This window comes from Lineus longissimus, chromosome 1 (genome assembly GCF_910592395.1).
Source record: "Lineus longissimus chromosome 1, tnLinLong1.2, whole genome shotgun sequence".
NCBI classification, from domain to species: domain Eukaryota; kingdom Metazoa; phylum Nemertea; class Pilidiophora; order Heteronemertea; family Lineidae; genus Lineus; species Lineus longissimus.
This window is the reverse complement of record NC_088308.1, coordinates 2,815,513-2,842,043: the sequence shown is the minus strand read 5'-3', so window position 1 is coordinate 2,842,043 and position 26,531 is coordinate 2,815,513. Positions and strand designations below refer to the sequence as shown.

General features: G+C 39.4%; 1 protein-coding gene across 19 annotated transcripts in view; it reads left to right on the top strand.

Annotated features, from left to right (window-relative positions):
- LOC135484723 (RNA binding protein fox-1 homolog 3-like) overlaps nt 1-26,531 on the top strand; it is a 170,942-nt gene that overhangs the window by 92,867 nt on the left and 51,544 nt on the right. For 13 of the 19 annotated variants that reach the window (XM_064766436.1, XM_064766419.1, XM_064766385.1 and 10 more), the window contains one exon: nt 18,005-18,229. In XM_064766436.1, coding sequence (XP_064622506.1) covers nt 18,005-18,229 — 225 coding nt within the window. Of the gene's footprint in view, nt 1-3,744; nt 3,883-5,193; nt 5,297-8,616; nt 8,653-12,713; nt 12,847-16,790; nt 16,965-18,004; nt 18,230-26,531 lie in introns of those variants that run through there. The other 6 variants (XM_064766467.1, XM_064766460.1, XM_064766493.1 and 3 more) reach the window with 6 other exon arrangements.

Below are 26,531 nucleotides of genomic sequence, written 5' to 3'. Positions count from 1 at the left end.
GTATTTACATGACCAATACTTGCACAAGATGTGCTTTTAAATATTTACTTAATACGAACTTCTATACAAAATGGCATCATCAAATTCCTTATAAGTTGTTCACAATCTGTGCTTCTTTGTCAGGGCGGGATTCTGACTGTGAGACACAGAAATCGGAAGATTATTGTCTAATCGTGGCTATTGTCTCTCGCATGAGTAGGTTTGAATAGTCCGTTTAAAGAGCTGCCATGTGTTGTCGGACCTGGACCTGGAGGCGGTAGCGCATGCAGGACTGTGGGTTGTGGATGTACAGCCTTTGTTCTCTGAGTCACAGTGTGTCCATGTGTATAACACTGTCATCGTAACACTGGCAGATACTGGTACTGAGAAATTCGTTCTTGCAAAGTCAGTTTAATTCAAACCACAGAGTTAGTTATATTGGATCTGACAGAACAAATACCTTGTTCTTGTCCCATCATTTTGTGCATCAATTTAACTCAAAGTTTCGCAACTTTGGGACTTGATAATTGTGTGATTCATTCTGTTTAAATAGTGAACCATTTGGAGATTCCCCAGTGTACAATAAGAAGGTTTGCACTGAGCATCTTGGTGTTTCTTTTGGATCTTTTGTTTTGTCACATCCATCATTTGATACTCTAGAGGACGTTTATTCCGTTGTTTCTTGGAGGATATTTGGGACAAAATGCCTGAATTAGGAATGAAACTCATGGCTGTTGTGCCACCAAGAGAGCACAACATATCACCAACAACTCTTCTGAAGGTAAAGGTATTACTTTGCATCATTTCTTTCATATTTGTTTTTCTTACATTTAAGGTAAAAATGTAATGTCAACAGTTGGTGAATTATCTCTTCATCCTTGATCCTTGATGCTTTTAATCACTTGAAAAAATGGTCTTGTCTTATATTCATATTGTAGTGTACACATAGAACTGGTCCTTCACAGCACAATACAAAGGATGATCCCTCCTATCCGTCCTTCTAGAGGAGGGCCAAAAGTTCAGCTGTGGACAATGAAAGTTGATCAGTACCATCCTCTTTGGACTGTTATTTTGTATTCCAGGCTGTTTGATAAAAAGGAATGTATGTTGACTGAGGAAAGATTTGAATGTGCTGTTTATATAGCCCTAAACCTTTAAGAATATTATCTAATGCAGACTGAACAGTTGTAATTTACATGTAATACCAACAAGACTTGTACCATTTAAGGATGCGTCCTTGGAAGATCTATTTCTTTCTGTCCTCAAGACCTTGTTCTTGTTGAAGAGGTATTTTATTTCAAAACTGCATACTTGTTACATAATCCAATATATGGTTACATGGTTTTGTCAGATAATCATCTCTGAAATAGGTGCTTTATTGACATTAAATAGAAACTGAAATGCAATATCATCATTGAGAGTGAAAGCTAAGAAGAAGACACTTTTTTTGTCTGAAAATTGGGCCTTTGCAAATAATGGCCTTGAAAATCAACTAGTGGTCGTATTTATTCAAAGGGTTAAAACCCAAGGCCCTGCCCTGCTATTGCAAGCTACAGTACATGTACCCTTCTAATGATAATTTCACAAAGGTGGGTCTGTGTGCCAGTTGTGATATTTTGTATCACTGTCACATTTTAGATGTGCCCCAGTTCGTCTGCTACTGGTCTAAAAATAGCAACACACCAATTCACCTGTCTGTGTGCAAGGAAATGAGTTTTTGTGGGGATATTCAAATACATTGTTTCTCCTTTCTGCCAAATGCTACCAATGTTTGTGAAATGAGATGCTAGCTGGACAGTAAAAGGAATAAGGAGATATATTTTTACTAAATGCACAAAATGTATCCAGTATTTGAGAAGAGGCAAAATGTTTATCCATCAGATGATGAGATGGAATGGGACATTATCAGTGATTCAATTTGGGTGAGTGTCAAATGACTTTCTTGCTTGAATTATAATCAAAACGACCCTAAAGCAAAAAAGAATGCGCCCAGCATCTATTCTTTTGAGTAATCTGTCTGCATCAGAGATGTTGTGACTGCAATCTCGTTGGAATAATGATAGATGGCAGTACCAGCAGTGCATCTAAATGAATACATTGTATACCCATAGCATAGATGGAGTTGCATGCAGCTGTGCAGATCCTGGCTTTTGGTTGGATCTGGTATTTCTATCACAAATAAATTATTCTGTGATACCAATTAATACATAGTATAATAGTCGGTCTTAAATCTTAATCAATTTTTTAGGTGAAATGATTTGTTGATGTGAGATAGTCATGACACACATGAGCGCATTGGTAATAATTGTGACCTGTCACTTAAGAGACCCCCCCCCCCCTGTGAAAGTTTTGCATATAAAATTATCTTCCTCAGTCCACAGGTATGAAGAGTACAAATAAAGAAGAAGTCTGTGGCAGTGTGGGTCGAAATTCTTCAGCGTTCGCTTCAGTGATAGTGCATATCACTCTGGTTTGTATTCGATGCCAATTATAACCCCACTGGATTAGTTTCCGAGGGAATTTTCATGTCTTCATATCTGAGAAATATCTCCAAGGAGCCCTGGTTGATTAGCAGGAGCTGGAAGACGAGGGGGCATACCCCGCATTTCTCATCAAAATTCCTAGTGCTTTCCAAAATGCATGGTCAATTTCATGGTCTGGTGCACCCTGTGAGATGCCCCTGAGATGCGCAATTCAGGTCTTTTGGATATGAAAGAATTGGTTTATCTTGTTGGAATGTATCTGTAGAATATTGTATATACTTCCACATCTGTTACTAATAAAGATGGAAACCTAACAATAATAAAGCTCTCATTTTGCTCAGGCTGTGAATATGAATAAAGCATTACCTTGGTGTAATAGTTATTACTGTTCCTTTTGACATGTAGACGTAAAGCTATGAGGTACTGTAAACCCCTTGAGTTGTCCTGCCCTAAATTTTACTTGCTTTTATTTTTGATATTTAGCCTAGTACATTAGAAACGAACATTGCAATTGGAAAACCATTAGCAAATTACTTTACAACCAGGCCTTGTGGTGAGACACAAAAACTGGCAAAAATAAAGGCGTTTACAGTAAGTTTTGTTAGAAGCCAAAAATCAGGATGGGAAAACTATGTCCTCTTTTCACACCATAGGCCTATAAAGGTAACCCAGTTCTATCTAAACCTGAGGTAGACCTAGTGCACTGCAAAGATCAATTTGAGATAGGCCTACATCAAAGTATCAAGATAGGCCCAGATTTCTTATGTCCAATCGTGTCAGAACTGCTGCAAAACACTTTCAACAGCATCATAGAAATTTCTTAGATCCATTGTCTCTCTCCACTGGGTGTAGTATGTAATGACAGACTTTTCACTTATGTTCATTGCTTTTGATGAACCTTGTCTTGCTACCATCAGTAAATTAGAATTGTTGATCTTTTTAATATGTTTATAGGTGAGAATGAACAGTGCCTTCTTCTACTGAAGGAATATACACTGCCTCCTTTGTTTCTTATAGACACGCCACAAGCTAAGTGAAAACATCTGTGGCATGCATCACAGCTCCAAAAACAAAGTAATTTGCATAGCCAGTACTATAAGCTCAGATAAGGGCCGGCCCAATCACTTTATAAGGAAAGCTAACAGCTTCCATATTGAGTGATAGACACCCTACTGGCTAGAGAGATAGCAAACCACAGCTCAAGTTTCTGCATTCGACCTCTGACCTCTTGACTTGCTGGAGTTGCTTATCTCAGGTTACACATAAGTCTGCATCCGTTCACTCCGCCATCTTGAAGATAAGTTTCTCAGAGTTTTCATTTCACATTTAAACCGCAATCCTGGAGAATTATAGCAATTTGATGCAGTACCTAAAGCCAGGAACAATGTGGCCTACACCTCTTGCTAAGGGTTTGTTACCGGTAAGTTTTGTCTTAAACTTTCTCTCAAAAGCCTGAGCAGTTGGCCTAGTTAGTTTGTATCATGGTTCCCCAATCAACACGATCACATCCCATGTATTTCACTACTGTTCATATACAGAAGCATGGAAGGGATGTTCAGAGCACCAGTATAGCCTACTTCTTGTGAAATCCATTACTCAGTCACATTGTTGCTTTGGCCAGGTTAAAACTTTTGAGAAGTTGTAGAAACTTACTAAGCATTCTCATTAAATGTTTGATGCAGTTCATTACTATAGAAAAAAGTTGATAATCAGTTACCATCTGGTACCAGGACAATGATTGAATGGGGTGATCAAAGTAATGCCAAAAGCTTTGCCATATCAGCCTATCCCTGCTAACTTTAAAATTGTTTTCATGAGCTAGCTCATAGCTGTTCTCCTTCCATCAGTTTCCATTGTTTTTCATACTTTTGGTGACTTTTTGAAAAAGGACTGTATGTTGCTTTTTAAAATGTGTTTGGGCAAAGTAAAAGGGACATAAGAAATGTGCTAGGTCACAGCTTATACCTAACATTTTTGATGTATTAATAGTAAAAAGGCCTATGAGTTGGAAATTGGAGGGAAAAGATGATCCCACCGCCACAGCTCTGAAGGAATGGTAATCCTCTTATCCTCTTATGATTAGACTTATGTAACATCATCCCCATCCTGGAATGAAGGCCTGCACTCACTGAACCATTTCTTATCATGTTGCTATCAGGAAACCCAACCATGGATGGTATGCCTAGATAGTCCTGGATGAGATAGCCTAAATCCTGGGCTTATATCAATTCATGATTACTCATGACCTTGGCTGTTTCTTCACACTTTGTCAGCTGTTGGTGACCGAGTCCTGAGATTCCTGGTCAGAATGCCAAAAATAATCATGGTGAAGCAATTTTCTTATTCAGGTCAATTGATTTGCGCATTGCAAACAGTAACCATGACAATTATTGCTATCTTTTTATAGCAAAATGTGTGGCACATTTTGTTTTGCAAAACCTCCTCATAACTCAACGTTTCATAAAGCCACACAGCTGTTGTCTGCGGCCTTTTATTCAGATAGTTTGCCTTTTGATAATTATCGTACAGTTTTCATTTTTACATTGAATTGACTCGCTTCATCGTACAGTTATGATGAACTACACACACGGCCGATAGCGGCACTGCTGGTACTTGTCCATTGCATATGGCCAACTCATTGTCATGTAAATGTATGGCCAGTCGCCTATTAGTTTAATTCACATGATTTGTCACAAACGGCTCTCGTGTACGAGTAGATGAGTTGATTTCTGATGCTGTCTCGTTCATGAGAAGACGGGAGGACCAAAAAGATGATGGTACAGTTTCTTCCTCCGGCGCCCATCAATGGGCACATCCCGCATCACCATCCGATGGTAATTGCCAATTTTCCCCGCAAATTATATGTATTCTGTTCTGTAATCGTATGTAATTTGGTTTTGTTTATCTAGAACATCCCGGGATGGGATATGACCTCAGATGATGTATCCTGTTTAGTGTACTGTAGCATATTGACTGTAGCTACAACACTATAGCTGTACATTGGTAGTCTAGGTTACATTACAGAGCATTACGCCAGCCCATGTCCAGCTGTAGAATGCATCTATTCAGCCTTGGCTTGCGGGATGTTCTACTCTGTTCACTATGTGTTGTAGATTTATCCTGTAGTTTTTAAACGGTCGTTTATCAGTAGCGCTTTGAGTGTGATTGCGGCTTTGCTTTCAAAGCTAAGATCCTCAGGAAATCCTGATATCGGATGTTTTCTGTTATCTTCTTGTAAGCTACATCCTCCTTCTAAAATTGCTTACCTTCCTATTGCAGAGTAAAAACAAAACATCTATATCTTCATTGGAGTTGAATTATTCACCTAGAATGTGTATTGAGTCCTTGGGCAAGCAGATCACCACTGACCATTCAGAATGCGATTTATGTGCAGGGAGTTTGAATGTCATCTGGTGACGTGTATCATATATGATAGTATCAACCAATCAAATGAGGGTACAAATACAATGCTAGCTCCTTTCCCCTCAAAAACAGTCCTTGATGGGAATAGTGAAATGACTCCTTCTGCATCACGATTGTCAGACAGTCAAACTTTCACACTTTTATGGACTAGCGAGTTGATCGCCGATAAGTGTGGCATTCGCGTGCAACCCGCCCTTCCAATCATTCCCTGGTCATGCCAGGATGGACACAATTGAAAATATCATGGTACTTGTGCGCCTATTCATGTGGGCATTGTGCACAATGGGAGATTCCTTTGCGGTTGGCTGATTGATATGATGATGTTCAACATGATTGATATTGTTTTGGTTATACCTTGACCTATGTTGGTTGCATGACCTTGGTCTTTCATCAGAGTCAATTTGCAGCGGAAGTATAGCAGATGACATCTTGACAAGGCTTGAGCTGATTGTAAAGCATTAGCACCAGTAGTCTTCGTGATGTGGCCCATTGACCTGCTGAGTCACAGTCTTAGGTGCAGCAGATGAAAATGACCAGTCCTTGATCCAGGCCCAATCACAAATATGAAGTGCTGTGTCCAACTCAAATGAAAGGGTTGCCACTTTGAACCCCTTGTTTCGTCATCACCTTCGTCCTCCAGCACAGTTTGTCCTCCAGTGCTGATTAATCAGTAACTCCTGGTACTGTACCGGCCATATACTGGAGGGGGAGATGGTGGGATCTCTGTCCATTTTGCTGGCTTGATCAGATACTGGTAACCCAGTACTTACACACTCTGATTGTGTAGTGTAGGCTACATTCTGTATAAAGTTAGTCACCCAGAGGATGTTGGCGATGGGTCATTCTGAGTGTTATGGGTCAGGGCTTAGTCACTGCTAGTTAAAACATTAACACCTTCCATCCAGAAAGGAACTAGTAGTAAAGAAGTCCACATTTAGATTAGATTCTGGAGCTGGAGAAGTCCTTTCTTGCCAACATTGCTAGTCAAGTTGATTTTGCTGGCTCTGCAGGGCTGTTAGTGTTATAGCAGTTGGGTCCAAGATGATTAGACTGTTCGTAATTTATTTTACAGCTTTGCTGTGTTCCCTCTCCAAACACCATTTCTTAAGTCTCCCAGTTGATCCGTTTATTACTCCAGTTTCATTTGTTTGAGGAGTACTTCACGTGCCAGTTTTCATAGATTAATGCATGGACAGCTGTACCAGCCCGATCGTGGCAGAACCTCAACACCATGCTGTAGGCTCTTGATGGTATTGATTCTCCATGAAGATGTCAGGGTAGAAGACGCTGGAAATAATGTTTCCTCTTGGGAGACATCAGGAATAGCCATTACGCCTTGCATTGCCTGAAGCTTTGTGAGAATCACCAGGTTTCTTCAGAAATGCCTCAAAATGAATATCATCCCGACATCGTTTTGCAACACTTGCTGGGAGAGTGTGACTATGTTTCTTGTGACATTGAGCAAGACAACTCACAAAATGATATCAAAATGACAGAAATGGAGCGGGAAAGAGTTATAATGATGGAAGGAGTAATACACCAAAGTGCATCCAGAACTTTGATTGAAGGCAAATGGTAGAAATGTCGGTATAGCCCAATTGTCACATTTTTATTTTTGTTACCGAATTCTTCATGATTTCCTTTCATTGAGTTGGTAACATCCCTTTGTATAATGAAATTGGTGAAAATTGGTGTTAATTGTTTATCGCTGCTTTTATTTCATAATTGGGGAGAAGGGCGGGTGAAGCAGTCCATCTAATGAGAAATGACTGTCTTATTTTGAGTAATTATCAAAAACGCCAGAGTTAATTGGTCAAAATGGAAATGTAGTCTACAAGTTTTTAAAAAGCTGTCAATTAACATTCCTTGTGATGTGACAAACCCAACTTCTGTCGGGTTCAAAACTTGTTCTTTTCAAATTTGAAATTCAGATTCTCTAATTGGCAGAGCTAATTAACTCTTCACAAAACATAGATGTGAGTGCACTGCAACACTACTAAATTGCTCCTAGTTGACTGACCCAGATGTCTCATTGTCTGAAGTAAGTTGCTACAATCTTTAAACCAATCCATCCCTCAAATATTCATTCAGTGCTCTGAGATCTTTCCCTATAAATCCCAGTCAATTTGATGAGCTTTTTCCAAAAAAGCCAGTAGCCTTGAACATTTGGTACCCTATGATGATGCAGTCTTTCAGTGAAGCATCAATCTCAGGTAAAACTCCTACGATATTGCTGAATCAGATGCCATCAAATTGCTTGGATACCTTGTCTGATTCAAGCTAAATTGGGCCTAATATGCGTGTCTTAGTGTATGACATTTTTGACCAAAGTTAATAATAGGCCTACTTCTCAATACCGTAGTCTGTTGGATCAGAAAATTGGCGTACCCAGGTAAAAATATTGAAAAGTGTTTCAGATGACTGCTCATGTCTCAGTATCACCAGCACTGATAGTAAGTGATTTATGTTTTCATATGAAACCTTTCCAAACTGCTCAACCTATCTAAAAGTTCCCAAAATAGTTCCTGACTTTGTTTTATGTTTAGACACATGCTAAACAGTGGATAATGGGGTACTATTTCTGTATCACAATCATCTGCAACATTTACAGTCTGAACTGTGAACCACAGTTGCTTTGTCTATTCTGTGGATAGGCCATCTTGTTAGTTTCCTGCAAGAAGTTTTGAAAGTTTGTCAGTTTGTTCACTACACATTTTTGAAAGGAGCAGCGGCCAGAGTTGATCAGCAGGATTTCATAATGTTGAAGGTATGGTTTGTCTTTTAGTGGCCGATATTTTTGTCGTTCATATTTTTATGCGGGATACTTAGCTTGGTCTTGAGAGGCTTGAAAACACTGAAGCAGACAGTTGTACAATATCAAGAGGCTTTGGTTAAATATCTCACCAAGTTTGTCACCAGTGTTTGTATGTTGGTACCTTCAAAGAAACAATATTAGTATGACCAGTTAATAATTCTCCAGCGAATAAGTGGCATATTGTTGCAATGTTATTAGATTGCTAGTTTATTTAGTTAATGGTAGAAATGTTTAGATAGATAACTTAAGAGTTAGTAAATGGGTTACTATACTATGGCTCTTGAGTACTCAAATTGTACTGGCTGATTATCCAATCAACGAATGTATCAAACTTTTGCCTCGATGGCCAATCTGTTTGGATGTAAAACTTTTTCAATTTGGTTATAAACTGGTGGAGGGTCATTCTCTGATGTCGCCCACCCCTGATGACCAACTCCTTGTTACCAGCTAAATAATGCCAATACAACTTGGTGGTTAATGGTTGCCTGTATTCAAAGCATTTCTCATCAGTTAACTTGCTGATTGGTATAGCTGTCGCCAGTTGATTTACATCTCCTGATAATTGCTAAAAGCTTGTCATTGTTATCTTCGCTTGCAACTGGTCAATGTACAGTCTGGGGATGAAAGTCAGGTTCAATTCACCCCAAATTTGTAAAATGCAGCTGTACACTTATATATACCAATACATATGTTACTTCTAAAGAAAATTCATTTAGTTATGCACCATGTGGGCTACATAGAGATACATCATGTCTGAAAGCAAAAAGCTGATAAAAGTGATAAATCGCCAGCCATGTTGGCTATTTTTCTGATGGATACTGGTAAAGAATGACAAGAATGTCTCTCTGAAGTTGAAGCTGCTGATCAGTTTACCAGCAAAGGCCGTCGGCTTGGATCAACTGCAATCGTGGACATGAGGTGATAGTTTCTGCCATCCAAAAATGTTGTAGCTCTTATCCTTGCTGCCTCTTTGGGGAGGGAGGGGGTGGCTTTTGCACTGATCTTGTGACATGCATCTTGGGGGATCTGAAGAATAAGGGTCAAGGTCAAGATCCTAAACTTGCACTGTTGGCTAGTACCATGATATATGACAGAGGTAGGATTCTGTTGCTTAGTGGAAAGATAGAAATGATGGATGGAGGGATTAGATGCTAGATTGTGATTGTTACTTGAGACCTTTGGCAAAGAAACAGGGATAGGTACAAAATTTATAGTTGAAGCAGATGTCAGAAGTATATGGGAATAGCCTTGGGAAACATCAGTTATATTCTAGAACAAACCGACAGTAGTGTATGTTGGGTATGTTATGTTGGGTGGTTCATTTCAGTTGAAGCCATTTCCAGCTGCCAGTTCTGATGGCTGCCCTCTCTCTACCTGTGAAATGTATCCTATGCCTACCCAGGTAAACCTCCTGCTTCTTGTCTTGCTCTTTAGTAGCAGGGATCCAAGCCAGGTGAAATTGCCAATGCAATCTGAGTACATCAGATAGATAATTAGAGGCCCATTGCTTCAAACAACACATAAAATGAATCCATACCCAGGGGATTAGCTTGGTAATGAAGATGATAGATGACGGGATTGTTCTATCTGCAAGTCCATCACCTGCCTCTGAGCCTCATAAGGGGGCACTTTTCATTGGAGGGTTCATTCATTTTACCAGGCAGCCCTTGTGACATAAAGGTAGAGTATCACAGTGGGCTGAATATGAAAATAGGAAAGTCAATCAGGGAATCAGTCGGGGCACATCATTTCACTGGGCCAGTCAATGGTCATCTCGACACACAAGGCTTCGGCATGCTAGTAGTTCATCTAAAGATTTTAGTCTTTTATGACGTGGTCATTATCAAAGAGCTGAGAAAAGAACAACTAGCTTCTGGATTCACCTCATGCAGATGGGGGCATTTTGAATAGAGAACATCCGCCTATAATCGACTTTTAAAAAGGAAATATAATGGTGATGATTCAGCAAATGGCAGCAATTTATGATTATCATTCATAACACTGCACATGCACATGAATGACAAAAGGACCACTCAAAACGGATGAACTTATCCTCTTCTAACATTCTAAATGGCAAAATTAGAGCAATCATGCCAATTCCACGAACTGACCTCGATTCCGATTCAAAATGCAGAAGTTTGATGATTCTAAAATTTAGCCTAGGACATGCAGATGGCAGCACTTGAAGTTTTCAGTTCAGTTCTTGCCCGTTGCTGTTGACGGATCAAGTGACAGATAGTTGTGCACAGATGGCAATGCTTTATACACCCAAGAAAGAAATTGTAGAAAGGGTTTGCTGATCACATCTATGGCTAACGCGTTACAGGATCATGCAATAGAAATTCACAAACATTTTACAAAAAAAAGGTGAAAATAAGGCGGTCGCGAAGATCACTCGATCCACTATAATACTAGGGGATGGCACGACATTTGATATCGCACATCAGAGAATAGAAGTCATTGTGCCTGCACTGAATATCTAACAGTCTAGTTGATGATTACGGCCCAAACCTATCTACTAAAACGTTATGGAACACACACTCGGGATTTCTCAACCTCTGCTTCCATCCTTCCAAATGATGGTTTTTCATCCTACTCGCCACCAATATACAGTTGACATCGTTGGATTTGCCGGTTTCCATGGTAACCATAGATCTGCTGTATGGGGGGAATTTTGTGAGCAAGTTTGAATCCGCAGTTAATTAGTAACAGTCTTTCAGAGCATATGTGACTATGTGTTAAATAGGAAGACCATATTTTGTAAAAGACACCAGAATTCTATTCAACTCGCCTAATTAGGGCCGTGGCGAAAAATAGCATTGCTGTTTTTATTCTTCAGATGCGTTGCCGATACAATGTGTCCGCGGGAAATCCATAACCATGGCGATGGATTATTCTATTGGTTTGATCTTATCATGTTATCAAATTATTGTGAGGAAACTTTGATTTATCAAATTCTGTATGAATAGAATCATCAGGAAATGTAGATCTGTATGCATTATTCAGATTATTAGAGGTCATTTATCTGGAATTCGGTAAAATTAGTTTGCATCTGTAAACCTGATAATGTTTACGAAATTTTTGGGAATATACACTTTTGTCATTTTATGACTACTACCCTGCTATCGGAAGTCCATTTGGGGTTGTGGACCATTCCATTTGATGGAAACCCGGAAGAAACTCCCATAATCCTGATATATTAGATCACCAGAAATTTCTGTTGGTTACCATGGAAATAATTAAGTTATTGGCGCTGCTGCTGTGGTTCTCAGCTTCAGTAAATGCAGCGTCTTTATGACAGCTTTGCATGTGGGACTTCCATTTGTCGTCGTCGGCATTAAGAATCACGAGAAAAGCTTTTTACTGATACGGGAAGATAATTTTTTTAATCATCTTGTCGTGAAAGTTGGCTTCTTGGGCTGAAAGCTGAATTGATAAGTTCTGCTGACGTGGCTTTATTTCGAGTTCTTTCTTGCAGTTTATCTACTGTTTGTGACACACCCTCTGGATGCTGTAACTTTTTCCCAGAGCGTTGATTGTTACCAAAGCAAAAGATTGACCATTCACATCATCTAGCTCTAAATTCCTTTTGCTGCCCATTGAAGGGTACTTTTATACCTGTAATGGTCTCTGCTTGTATCAGGTTGCTGACAACAATTTTGAGACATCTTCTTCTATTGAATGAGGAAAGTAAGAACAAGACCCTGTTGATAACTGGTTTTAGCTCAAAGACTGAAAGACAGGCCTGATAATCTCAAAAATGGCCTTGCTTCAGGGATCCGTAAAATCGGCCGCCATCACTCTCTTCTAAGTAGTTTGCACCCTCTGTGATGGTGTCTACTCTTATCCCATCTGGTAGAAACCTTTCAAATGGTGTGAGAAGTATATGGATCATGAAGTACCACTGTTATGTCTTGGAAGTCCTTTTCTTATTGATCTGGAGAGAATCTGCCGGAGATGCTGGATTAGTCATCTGCAGCAGCAACCTGCCACCCCTCCGATCAATAGACTACTCCCAAATCTGATACCTTGGATGAAATGTGGAAAACAAGAAAAGGCATTGTCATTTGATTTTCTGAAGGAAAGTGGTGGAACCGAGGAGGATCGGTCATCATGCTTCTGATACCGAACAGATTTTGGCTCAAGGTATGGTAAATGTGATGCAGATTGTGTGTACATTTCACCGAGGCGCTCGAGCATTTCTCTTCTCTCTGTTCATCTTGTCTCTTAGTGTGTTGTCTGTATGTCATCTACGCTTGCGTACTGGCTTAAGATTCGGATGAGATTGTCTACTGACGGGGGATGCTGTGTCTCTTTTGGTGGCTTCTGAAGAAATTGCCACTTCTATGTAATATTTTCCTATGGTTTGGTCTATGTTAGTTCAGGATGACTGACGTTTACAAATCAGTTGTAACTGTCATACTTTTCTGTTGGCTCGATCTGCAGGTGATTGTAATCTGTTTTATTTTTTGTCAGTGTGTGTTTCTAATTCTATTGTAGTAAATTGTTTTAATTTGACCTGTTGAAGTAAATGTAGCCTAGCAAAATAATTTCACATGAAACTTGGCATGCATAATGCTTCAACTGCATTCTTGAAATATTTATTCAGCTCATATTGTTGCTATTGGAAGATGTCAATTCTAGTTAAAATATTTATTTTTGAACCAATTTATCTGGCATTTTATAGTTCTCGATAGACTACTTTCTGGTATAAAGTACTTACCAAGTCCTACACACCCCAGCCCTATAACCAACTGATGATGTAGCATACATCGTCATCATCTCGAATGATGTAGAATGTCATTGATCCATGATGCAGTGGCTACTGTGATAAATCTATAAAAATGTGTGTATATGTATCACATCCTCAAGTGAATTACATCCCACGTTAGTTTTCGGTCGTCACACCCAATGTTTGCCATATATCTCAAGTTTGAACAAATGGGTTTTAAATATCAGCAAAATTCAAAGAGTACATTTGATCTATTTTACCATCTTTGGCCAAATACTCACAGGCATGGTGTGTTCCTACTCTACCCACTACCGGTAGTTCATTTCTATGTTCCATGGACATATTCCACTGGGTATCCACGCTAATGTTTTTTTCCTTAGCTTACTTTGTAGCTTGCAACAGATATGATTATTTATTGATGATAAATACAAAGTCATCCATCACCACCTCTTCAGATATGCAGAATGACTCGTTATATAGCGTCTAATAATTCATGACAACTCTCATTTTCAAATTGATGAGAAGGAGAGAACCTATTGCTATGGAAAAGTTGACACCACCTTGCCTCAAAACATTGGTTCTCCCACTCAAGAGTGTTTGGTGTCAATTATGTGGTTGAACAAGCTTAAAAGCTTGGGCGTAACTAAAGCCAGTTTTTAAAGTACCTGCAGGAGGAAATTTGAAGCTGTGGAACTCGCCTTGAATTTAAAATTGAAAGCGCACAATCTTTTTAGTATTATCTGTTTCCTAGAGTGGCAAGTTGGGAAAGTTTTCAATTCATCCATTATTTGCAAAGTTTGGCCGATTAGCTTCCTGATGAATTTGCCTCTGGAACCAACTCCTCAGAGAAACTTGAGCTTTCTTGACTGATTATTTATTTATCGTTGCCTTGGAAACATGATGCATAAAAATTCTCTGATGGCCTCATTAGGAAATGTAGCCATAAAGCCTTGGAGAGATCATGGAAAATGTCCAGAATAACAATTGATCTTTGTGCGATGATTTTCTGAATTACCTTTAAATAAGAAGATGATGAAATCTCATAGTAAAGGAAGTTCTATTTAAATAACCATTGCCTGTTAATCAACACTGCACTTGAATTAATTATGAGAGAAATGAATGGCTTTCCTATGAATAAGGAATGAATATTTTAAGATTAAGTAACATATTTGGTTTCTTTATCACTCTAACATTCGATCAGCAAAACATCTGCCTCTATATACATGTATGGATTATCTTATTTTCATTTGAGATTAAAAGGGGTAAAAATGTAAATTGAGAGTTCAGATGCATTGTAAATCAAGACCTGTCTCCAGATTCAAACTGATTACCTCATTCATGGCCCGAATTTAGGTTGTTGCAAATCTTGCCGAAATCCATCAGCATGATGTGTATTTGACCTTGAATGTCACAATTAATGTAGAGTGACTCCACTAACTCCCTCCCTCCCTCTAAAGGGATGAAAACATTCTGTTAGACAAGATAGCACTGCCAAGCTATAAGCTCTGTCGGTGCATCTATATCACGACTTAGTATCATTGCAGTTTCCCATGACGTGACGTGGAGCTAAACAGCCCTATAAATCCATAGTAAAAGGACAATGAATATGTTCCGATGGCAATAAAGACCAGCTTGGGAAATGGGCACGAGTCTATGAATACATATGAAGATGCAGACGCTGACATGACCATGTGACACTTCGGTGAACGTCCTTATTTATAGGCAATCAATGTAGCGTATGCTGCTAAGCTAATACTTTAGGATTACTGTGTCCAATTCGCTCAGGCTGTCCTGTCACATCTTGGAGCGCTACGACCATTAAATCTTATTTGTGGCTTGGTCGATGTTCCAAAGACGGCGCATACAGTAAATATTTTCCGCATCTCAGTCTTGAAGCTTAATGCTTTGATAAAGTTACACTGATCCATGCTCCCCATATGTGACTCGCTCTACCAAAACTAGGTGCTTGTCGCATCTGAACTTGCCAGGTTGATACGGACGTGTTGTTCATTTCCCTATTGTAGACCTTTTGTGAAATCTATTACAAACTGATTTGGTCACATTTCACAAAAGGTCTACAATAGGGAAATGAACAACAAGTCCGTATCAACCTGGCAAGTTCAGATGCGACAAGCGCCTAGTTTTGGTAGAGCGGGTCACATATGAGCCATGCTCCACCAATTATGGTGTAGTGTGAAACCTTTGGAGTAAAAGCTGAACATTTCATATCTTAAAGACATGTTGGCATTGACATTTGTGATGGAGAAGGTGTCCTCCAGATAGAGATGTCCATGATAGATTGATCGACATTGGATTCTGTTTCTGCTCTATCGTCATCCTGATCAAGTCCATGGTGAAGAGTTCAGCATTTTGGAAAGACAATCTTTGATATCAATTCGACAGTTGGTCATTAAGCATTGCTAGACATGCTAGACAGTTATTGTAGTATACTTTCTGTTGACATACATTACCAATGCTGGGATAGTGAATATATAACGCCAGTCAACGGTAATTGAATTATGTATTGTGTTCCATATTATCTTCCGAGTGTGCAATGTAACATGTCATCATATCCTATGCAATGTAGGTCTGTCATTCAAACTCGGGATGTTGGGACTTGAACGATTTCACTCATACATGCCAGAGGCCTTGTTTCAAACTCACTTCCTACTCATGCTGCCTAACTTCCATATATACATGATGTCTCAAAGTTTACTGTTGGTAAACGCATGTGATTCAAAAAGAAACGTATACTTTGACTTCATGTTAAAGTTTGGTAATTTGATCTCACTTGATCTATTGGTCACAGGTCATCCAAACTGATGGTATGGAAGGTTATGAGAAAGTCATATACAATATGTGTGAACCACAAAGAATGGCATCCCAGTCGTAATTGCCCCCTGCCATTATGATAATTGCTGCATATTGTTTGACCAGTTCTCTTGTCTATTTGACCTCCATGCTGGAGATGACAGTTTCCAAATGTGGGTGCAATTGTAATTGCATCGTTATTATAATGCCAATTATCTGGTCTAGGGATACGATGGAAATGACCAAACCTTATGTATGTTAACAATTGGGTTTATCAGAAGTGTGACCAGCATCAGTTCCGCATCTCCCAGTGTCCCAGATGCTGGTATCAGGGGACTTGACCACTTTATTTTTGACGTTCGATGGTGTATGAATCTTTTATGTACACAGTGCACTTTACTCTTCAATTATACCATGCCAGCACTATTGTTTCTCTACTGGGTATAATTTGAGGGAAATTAGTACAAAATTGGTCTGATGCTGATGACTTGTCATCGAAATTACAAAATGCACAGAGATTAGGGTATAATAATTGCTCACAGCTAGGTCAGGCCATCATTTCCTACAGGAACTTTTAACTGTGCTGACTACTCGACATTTAACTCGGCATATTCATATATACGGCGGCATTTTCATATATACGGCAGAATTTCTTATACATAACATACTAGAAATGGAGAGGAATATACTTATTCATTCGGATATGATTGTGGATCCGAAGGTTTGTACATACATCATTGTTTCTACTGGATTCCAGTGTATCATTGTTTCCTTCAAAATGTTTTGTGCTTCAAAAGCTATAGTGTGACTAGCAGGAGAGGCAAGTCCAGGGTTTTCACATCAGTTAGAATTTCATCTGCACAATAGTCTTGGCAAGAGAAGTAAAGTAACTTGCCAAAGGCAACAATATAGTAAGTTAATTTGAATAAATCCCTTGCCCAGTTATCAAAGGGTGTGCTCTCTGGCATTTCATTGCCAGAAGTTACAATAATCATATTTGTCTATCAAAACCTCTACTTCTGCTCACGATGAAAGTGCCCGACGGGTCAAAATCACGTGATGAGCAAACCTCTCACATGGCAGACGACATGTCTCTTTTCAGCAGAATTATCAAGTTACTGGTAATGGAATTTGGAGCCTTCATGTTTAATGGAACCTGCATCTCTGCGTAAATTATGCATAATTTCATTTTCCATCCCCGACAAAGGGATGGGAAGAGTGTAGAAATTATATCTACATATTATCGCCAGCTCGTGTCAGTTATATCTTGTAACGATGGGCCGCGGCATTTAGTGATGTTATTAATCGGGCAGTTTATCTAGGATGAAGTCTGAATGCCAACGTCAAATTGACCAGTCTTTTAGCGACCATGGAAGTTTTACGAGCCAATGAAGGGTCACGTTGTGCTCTGGGTGCTGATTGGTTGAAAGTGATTTGCTGGTCCAATGATACATTTGTTATACAAGGCATCCTGACTCTCATGGTTTTATAGTCCTTTTGAATATAGAGTTTGAATTAACGAGATGTAAAAACCTTTGTGGTCGAGATACATAAAGGTATAAGAAAGTGATACGGGTGGGACAGGAGTCTGTTGCTCATGCAGATGGATGACAGTTGTACCAGTCTGAGTACACCATTGAAAGCCTCAGCATGGCATATCGAGGTGTTTATGGCTCTCAATGGCCACCTCTGCAGCTTCATATCAAAGGGTTCCATCCTATCTGATCATCACTGATTGTTCATTTGTTTTGCATTTTGCAGCACATGGTGCAGAATCAGATGACCCCCACATACCCACAGTTCCCCCAACAGCCTGGGTTAGAGGACTATCAACCCACGCCGACGGCGACAGCGCCTCCACCACAACAACAACAACAACAACCACAACAACCAGACCAGACACAGCCTTTCAAACCAGACCAAACGTTCACAGCACAACCTGTCACAGTAGCAAATGGTGTAGAACAACAGACAGTAAGTACAAAGGTATTACTCGAAACTAAGTATAGTCTTTATTTCATTCCATTCATTTCTAACTTGTTTTTGTTGTCTGTTTGTCAGAGTCCCTTTCTCGTTGAAAAGCATACATTGTAAGTTTAGCACAGATGGCTTGTTCGTGGTACCCAAGTTAAATCAATCTCGAAAAATTTTCTTGTCACGTGATCCGTATTAATATTAAAATATTTAAAGTACTTGAAAACCAAGAAGAATTATTTACACTGGTTGTATCTTTGTTGCCTATTCCAAAAGGGTGGCATGACAGCCTTTGAAATGAATATCATCATTGATATCTCTCCAAGTAAGGTATTTGATGTCATTTAAGTCGAAGTATAGATGGAAGGTTTATACTGAAATCATAAACCCAGACATGCTTACTGAGCAGATAGCAAACCTGATCTGGCTTTAACTTTATTGCTCTACAGAGTGAAATATTACCATATATGTTACTCCTCCTTGCTAAGCCCTAAAGCCTACTGGTACTTATGCGCCCTGTCTTTCTCTGAATTCAGGATGTGCCCGTCACCGTTGCAATTTATGCAAAGCCATAAAAAAACTTACATCCTTGACCCTACGGTTAAATGTCAACAAATATTGAATTTGTTGCCATCAGATTGGATTCTTTGAGTCTGGTCGTTGCTATGGCAAATGGGTGTAACCCTGGGGAGGCTGGGTGATTGGTTTGTGATTAAATTCAGAAATACTATCCAGAAAACAACTAAGGTCTGACGAGGCCAGGATCTGGTTATTTTCTGTTGTTTACTTGGCGCTAGATATTGCCATGATGAGGGCAAGGACTGATGTCAGTTATAATAAAAATACTTGTATTGTAAATTGTAAAATGTATTTGCTCAAAACCTTTTAAGATTGTGTATGTGGGGGGGGGGATTGATGTGCATAAGGCATTTATCATCATCATCATTGCCATCTAAGGTTTCATGGTCTACACAAGGGCCTTCCCCAGCCATATTCAAATAGAATATATTTGGGTTTCACGCTCAAGCCATCCGATTGTCATATTCCTAATTTGCTGGATTATGTTAAGGAATGTGCTTCTTACTGTGCAGTGTAGTTTTGGTATCTTTCAGTGTTGCTTCCTGTTTTTCCATTTTGTGAGTATTTAAAATTTTAAGAAAGGGTGAGCTGCATACAGACAATAACTATATATGCTACTAACCAATTACCTCCCCATTTCTCCATGCTCCACTATGTGGACCTTTGGCCGAGGGCAACTCGGCAAGTTGGTTTACCAGATTCAAGAAAACCCAGAAAATAGGTAGTTGAAAGATTTTGATCAATGGACAGAGACTTGAACTTGATTGAAAGAGAATTAAATCCTTCCCCAAGTTGAATAATGCGTTAGTGTGGATTTCCCTTCCAGGTTGAATGTGGCTTGTATTGTTTTTTCAGCTTTCATGATGTTGATTATGTGCAACCACGAATCCACTGATATACCCTGTCTCATATTTCTTACTTAACCTGTTGTTCATCAATTGGCCTAGAAAGGTACCAGAGTTTTGATATATCAAATTAAGACAATAACCCGGCATATGATATGATATATCATAGTTTTAAAAAGGTACTCTGGTATTTAAGGAATATTGTGCACCTGTTCTTGGAGAGGAGCGCTGGTAACAACGGCTGTTGTTTACAAAAAATACAGGATATTAAAGAGCTTAACATGATTTGAATGACCCTGGTGATGTCTATCCTGATGTTTGATATCGTGACAAGAATGTCAAACGATGAGACAGATGTTCGTGTTGGCATTTCAGGGATTCACGAAAACTCCCCAGCGCTAAGACTCTCCCTCATCTGTTACATAGATGTCATCGATTCTCACAAGTCTTACTCTTCCCCAGTGGTTAAAGAAATACCCATATTTGTCTTAGCAGTTCGTGCATTTTCCTTAGTTTCTACTGAAGATATAGATTGATCATCCTCTCCATCATTGATTCGGTGGCTTTGTTGGTTTTCTGCCGGTCGATGGATCTGTGCGTGATTTATGAGAATGGTGCGTGGAAACCCCTACAAGGGTACATTTGCTTCCAACTGCATTGTACTCCATGTCAGTGAATTGGCTGACCAGACTCAAGTACATATTGATAAGAAGCATTGGTTCAGAATCTACATCAGTGTTTTTGCAGAGAATGCTGCTCTGTAGAAACCTCTATACAGTGTCAGTCTGCTGCATTCAATCTCCACAACCTCAAATCAGCTTTACTTGCCCAGAGATGCTGTACATCAATGTACAGTCTCACATGTAAAAAACAGTCTCAATTGCCAGAGTGTGTCATCTGAAAGCAATGCATTAGTTGCTCAAATCACTGCAACTTTTAGCAACATTCTTTGTGCAGATTTCGATGCGCATTGACATTTTGTCATCCACAGTGTAATGTGCTCCGTTTCAGTTGGTTACCCAAATCTCCACATCTGACAGCTATTGAAGCATCATCGGTTGACTCACCCTGTCCCAATGCCCTAGTCGATCAAGATCAACATGGATTATCATTTCCTAACATACCAAAGTTCCCGGGAGCCTCATCATTCTAAGCCAGGGAAGTGGCAATGTGCCTAACAGTTTTAGAGAGATTAGGGTATTGGCAAACTTGAGATGGGGATGTTGTGTGCAACAGGTTCTGTGAGCTTTGGAGTGGTAACTCAGGGAACAGCAACAAAAATACTTGGCCCGCGCATGCATCGAGGACACAGAGACTTTTGTGCCATGTTTGTGATGGTTGGGAAGCCTCTCATGATCACGAAGGGAATTTTATGTTGGATGGCCTCTCTAAACATAAAGGGCATAATTTTCTAATCATCCACCAAATGGGCTCACTGAAAGCTCTTACTGAACTGTCACAGACTCACTAATGGACTTTCTGACAAACCTTTTACCTTCCCTGCTGTGGGATTCCTGTAGCATTAGTATTCTCCTGTTGCGCTACTTTACCTCCATCCAACATAACAGGCTAATTTCTTGGCCTAATGATAGCTGGTCAGTAATATTGGATTCTGGCGGCATTCGAGAGGAAACTCTTGTTGCTTGAGTTTGAGTGGCCACCTTTTTACCACTCATGGTTTATGAGCGACTGGAGTGGAAAGGTATGCGATTTTCTAATGGTTGAACATGACTAGGAACTGATTGTATTTTTTCAGCTTCTGTTGATTTTGTGCATTTTCCGAGTGGACGGCAAAGTGATCTGAATGGTGAAAGTGGCCGTTATTCTTGAAAGGTCCAGATGACTTGCCACTGTTTAATGTGTGAAGACTGATGAAAATGCAAATGAATCGACATGAGCTGTAGGGGATTCATAAGGATTGCAAAGTTTTGTCATCAAAACTCCCTCCTTAACCACATTTTGTGTCTCTGGCCAAACTGATGAGTTAGACACAAATAGAAGCCTTAAGCAGTGAAGAAGTATCTTCTCTCAACACTGATCTTTATCTTGCCCAGACTCCTTCTCGTACTGTCAACTAAGTACCCAAAGCTATTGGACTGATCCTACTCTATTTGGTGGGAAGATCAATGCAGTGTTGTCTCCCTGATCAGAATAGATTGGATCTGGTCATTGTCTCCAGCCAGATCAAATGGTCTCTCCCTCTCCATAGAAGCGACCAGAATACATAGGTAATCAAAAAGTTAATTTCCTCGTGTAAGCCGGTCAAGGTCATCAGAGTTGGATGTCATATGTCTGAGTATGTTGGTAATGCTATTGTCATGATGTGAGACAAGCCTATTGCTCTATATCTCTCTGTAAGACGAGATGAAAGGATTGCTTTGAAATTGTATGAGGCTGTGAGAGGGGTTTGGTGATGGGACTTATGCAGATTCACCATACAATTAATGAATGAGTGGATGCAGTCAAGATCAAAGCTCTCATAATAATATTGCCAATATTACCCATTTAGCTGTAAATTAGTTAATAAATGGGCATATTAAAGATGCCCAGCTCTGAGCCCCTCAGCATATTTTCTGCTGCTTGGAAAGAGAGGTTGTTCTTGCTGTGCGTGAATGCATTGCCAAGCTATTGCATAGTCCACGTGCGAAATTTCTGTTGAAGAAAGCGATGCTATCTAGAACTCTACCCATAGGGAATATGATACAAGTGATATGGCTAGTGCTTTACCGCCTGATTCTGCTAGAAATGAGTCAGAAATGCTGCAAGGAATCTTTTTATCCACTCCGGCTTGTAGAAGGCGATGATCACCATCTCCACTAATATCAAGTGTTCCTGGTGGCAAGAGCTGGGAGCAATCATATTTTTCGGTTTCGAATACTGCTGTGAGGAAAAAAGGCGGATACTTTCAGTTTTTGCCTGCGTCATTGGTGTTTGTTTAGAAACATTGTGTTTCTGACAAGGTGAATTGAATAGTCTTGACAGATTTGTGCGCTATGGTATTCTGCATCTTGGAGACAACCATTTGGATCTCCTGATGTCATTAAATCAATTTGGATATATCATCATAACTTAATGATGAAATTGAGATGTCATGTAATCATCAGAAATCAATGAAACACCAGTTTCAAGAGTCTGACAATATCAGCTGTGTGTCTGGACAGTATTATGGCAGGTCTTTTGTTTGGGTATCCGCTCCAGCAGTCTTCGAGCATAAGCAGCTTGACTCTTGTGTCAATATCATTGTCACTGTCATAGCATTCAATGCATTGTGTTTCTTTGAAATTCAGTTATATGAGCATGTCATATGAATGACTTATACCTGATGTTATTACCTTGTGTGCTGGGATCAGCAAAATTCGATAAAATTGTCACAGGGTTCAATTCAAGATGATTGACCTTGTGAATAATTTGAAGGTTATCACCGAAGGGAATGCTCCCCTTTTGGCTGTGAGGTTCCCAAATCAGACACGTATAATAGTGCAACCAAGACAAAGGAGTTGTCGATAATCCTACTCCTAATGCATGTTCTTTGACACACATCGTCATAACCCATCACTGATTACCCTCCACCTTTACACACAATCAATACCGGTGACTGAGAAACTCATGTAAACCATCCGGTTATCAGTGGTTTTGCGAGTGCAGATTCAAGATTTCTCATGTTTATTGATTTCTGCTACTGTCTCTGTGTACAGTGTGTAATACTGTGGTATTCATAAAAATCTTTAAGTTCGTGTCTTTTGAATTGACAATGATTTTGCTGTTGATGCTTTAAGGGTGATGCTACGATATTGACATTATTGAAAGAAGTCAGACAGTACGAAGTACAAAGCACTATGAGAAGTTTGTCTGTCATCTTAGCTTATAGAGAAGATGCACATTGTAAATAATCTTGACATTGGTTGACATTTTGAATATCTTGAGGCGATTTTCGCTTCATACGGTATTTTAGATTAAAAAACATTAGATACTTGACATGATGTAATTTTCTTCGAACTTCGAATGTTGAACTTCACCGTTGGTCTAGTTATGGTGAAACCTGAATTTTTTGCTGGGATGCTTGATATCACACCTGACTTAACCCAAGAATTCCTATATCTTCTCAATTCAGTACTTTTACTTAAATACTTGACAGCTAGTCGAGGTTTTGATAGTCGGAATGGCTGCCAATATCACACTTGAATAAAAATTCGATATTTCTCCATCTTCTTCTTTTTCTCGATAAAATTCCTGAGAAGAGTGAGGCATCCCATTCGTTGGATATGATGTTGATCTTTGACGTTATCATCTCAGTTTCGATCGATCGGTTGCCGAGATTCCTATAAATAATTCGTATCTTCCCATCATTTCTCCTTAACTCATCAGAAAAGCACCTGTCACATATCTTAAAGACATAAAGAAGGCAAGTAATGGCTTTTAATGCTGTGATATGTCTCATCAGAATTTAGGCGCTGCTAAACTTTTGTAGCCAATTTCCTTGGATTTTGTGAATAACAAAGACTCACTTGAACATTGCGCAGTGTGCCATTGCATGTCTGATACGCAATTAAATCTAGGTCATGTTATAATATAGGCCTAATGAGTAAATCAGGAATTGACCAATTGACTATTTCTGCTACTAATCTATGCTCTTGTAAGCTTATATATGGAATGCGCAGTGATGTACATACACTACAACTTAAGTCGTCATATCAAAACATCGCTAGGAAAATTGGATGTCATGTTGCCTCTCCAAGATCACTATTTTAATAATGAGACATTTTTGTGGGGATGTGTTTTCAACATGATTTGATTGAATACAAAAACAGGTCTTGCGAGAGATATTTGAAGTCATGTTATTGGCTCGAATTCACCAATTTAGGTTTAACTAGAATATTACCAGTTAAATTTTGATCAATGTATCTAAGTTCAGATTAAGAGTATGCCTCAAATAGATTATTGCTGTGAATGTTTATAAAAACCATTTATGAAGAATTAGAAGTTAAACAAATTTCCTCAAGTCATTCTCATGAATATCGTATTATCATGTGACTTCCTGATCAGTATTATTCGACACGCTTTGTAGTATTTACATAAAAACCATTGAAATCCATAATGAATTATGAATAATTATGTATTTTCAATGAACCCACATTTGCCCTCAGGGTGAATACGATAATATCTGCTGTCATGAAATCGCACAATAGGCGGCTTTCATCTCGCCAAAATGGTTGATTGTGAAGAATATAGGAAGAGTTTTATTGGAAACCATTTTTTGCAGAAAACAAGTAAAAAATTTTTCTTTCCCAGTTAGTGACCCTTAAACTTGTCCAGCATGGCACGCAATTAAGGCTACCAGTCTTTCTCTTCATTTCAACTCCCTCTTACCAACATTTACACTTTGCTCGATCTTTCTCTTGTATCCACTCAGTGTATTTTTCTGCCACATCTGTGTAATAAGAGCGTTACCATGGATACCCACTAGAAATATTCTGATGTAGACCTGTCAGTTGTTGTTGGTATAGGAATTGTTGGGTATCAGGTTAGGTTGTCACGGATGCAACTTCTACCCGTCTTTTTGACCATGGTACATCCCCTAAATCAATATGATCAACTCAGTTTGGCAAATCTCGTATTTGGATGCTGGCGTCCCATGGGGTACCTCACGCTCCCATCCTAGTAATGAGGTGATGTATTTTGTATGGGACGATGGGACTTTTTTCAAATTCACACCACAGCTTTGCTTTGTAAGCTGTACGGCGTGGTTTTCTAATAAATCTGCTTTGCTAATAATGGTAAGATACGCCTACTGCATCTTAACACCATCGTAATATAAGTTTTTTTTCCTTGGGAAATGACAACTGAAAGTGTGCGACTTAAGGAAGACCATGACTGTATGGAGAAACCTTAGTCAGTCCCTGTAGTTGGAACAACATGTACAAGTATACCTTACTAGAGACCTTGGACGCAGATTGCAGATTTGATCATTACAGCGCACGAGAGTTTGAAGTATTTGATCTTGCCTCACCCCCACGGCATGATTCACACTGGTTTAGCTGGGCAAGCTATCCCAAACATGCCACAAGACAATTTACCATGGCTACACACCTGGTCTAACCATAACATGAGGCAATTCTGGTGGAATGCCTTTCTCAAGCTGTATTTCCACAAGCGCTACCCACATTGCAGATAATGTTTGTAGACCTTGGGTCTTGATGGGATGGGAAACTTGCCTCAGACAGGGTTGGACATAAAACTGATATGTGGCCTTGGAGGAACTGTTAGTGTTTCATGTTCTGCTCTTCTGTGCAAACAAGCACGCTGCGTCCTGCGATTATCATCATGCTGCAACAAAAAGATCTCTCGTCTGCAGGTAAAGCCAGCAATCACTCGTTTTGATATTGTTCAACACCAACCTAATTTGAATTGCTAAGAAAAACATGACTCTGTCCAGCAGCAGCTCATATTTAATAAAAAAATCCAGAAATCTTTCTTGGGAAACCATGGAGCACACATACAGCATTACGTTTCGCCATTTCACTATTTCAGACCAGTTTGATGTTCCGAGTAGCCCTGGCCAAGACTCAAACCCATGACTTCCCAATCCCAAGTCCGACACTTTTCCACTGTGCTACTGCACTTCCTCTCTATTCCAAGCTGGGCGTAGTCCATGCTCTAGTCTACTCATCTGAAGCTGTCCAATTCTAAAGACACCTTAAAGTGATATTGATCACCTGTATTGGTGTGTTGCATATACTGGTATATTTATAAATCAGTGTTACACTGTCGGGCTTTGTAATAGCGATCTGAAGTACATGTTGTCAGACCAAAGTATAATTGAGTGGTAATTTGATATTTTGCGTGGGGATCGAAAATAGGCAGACATGCTTTTGGCTATTTACGCACAATAT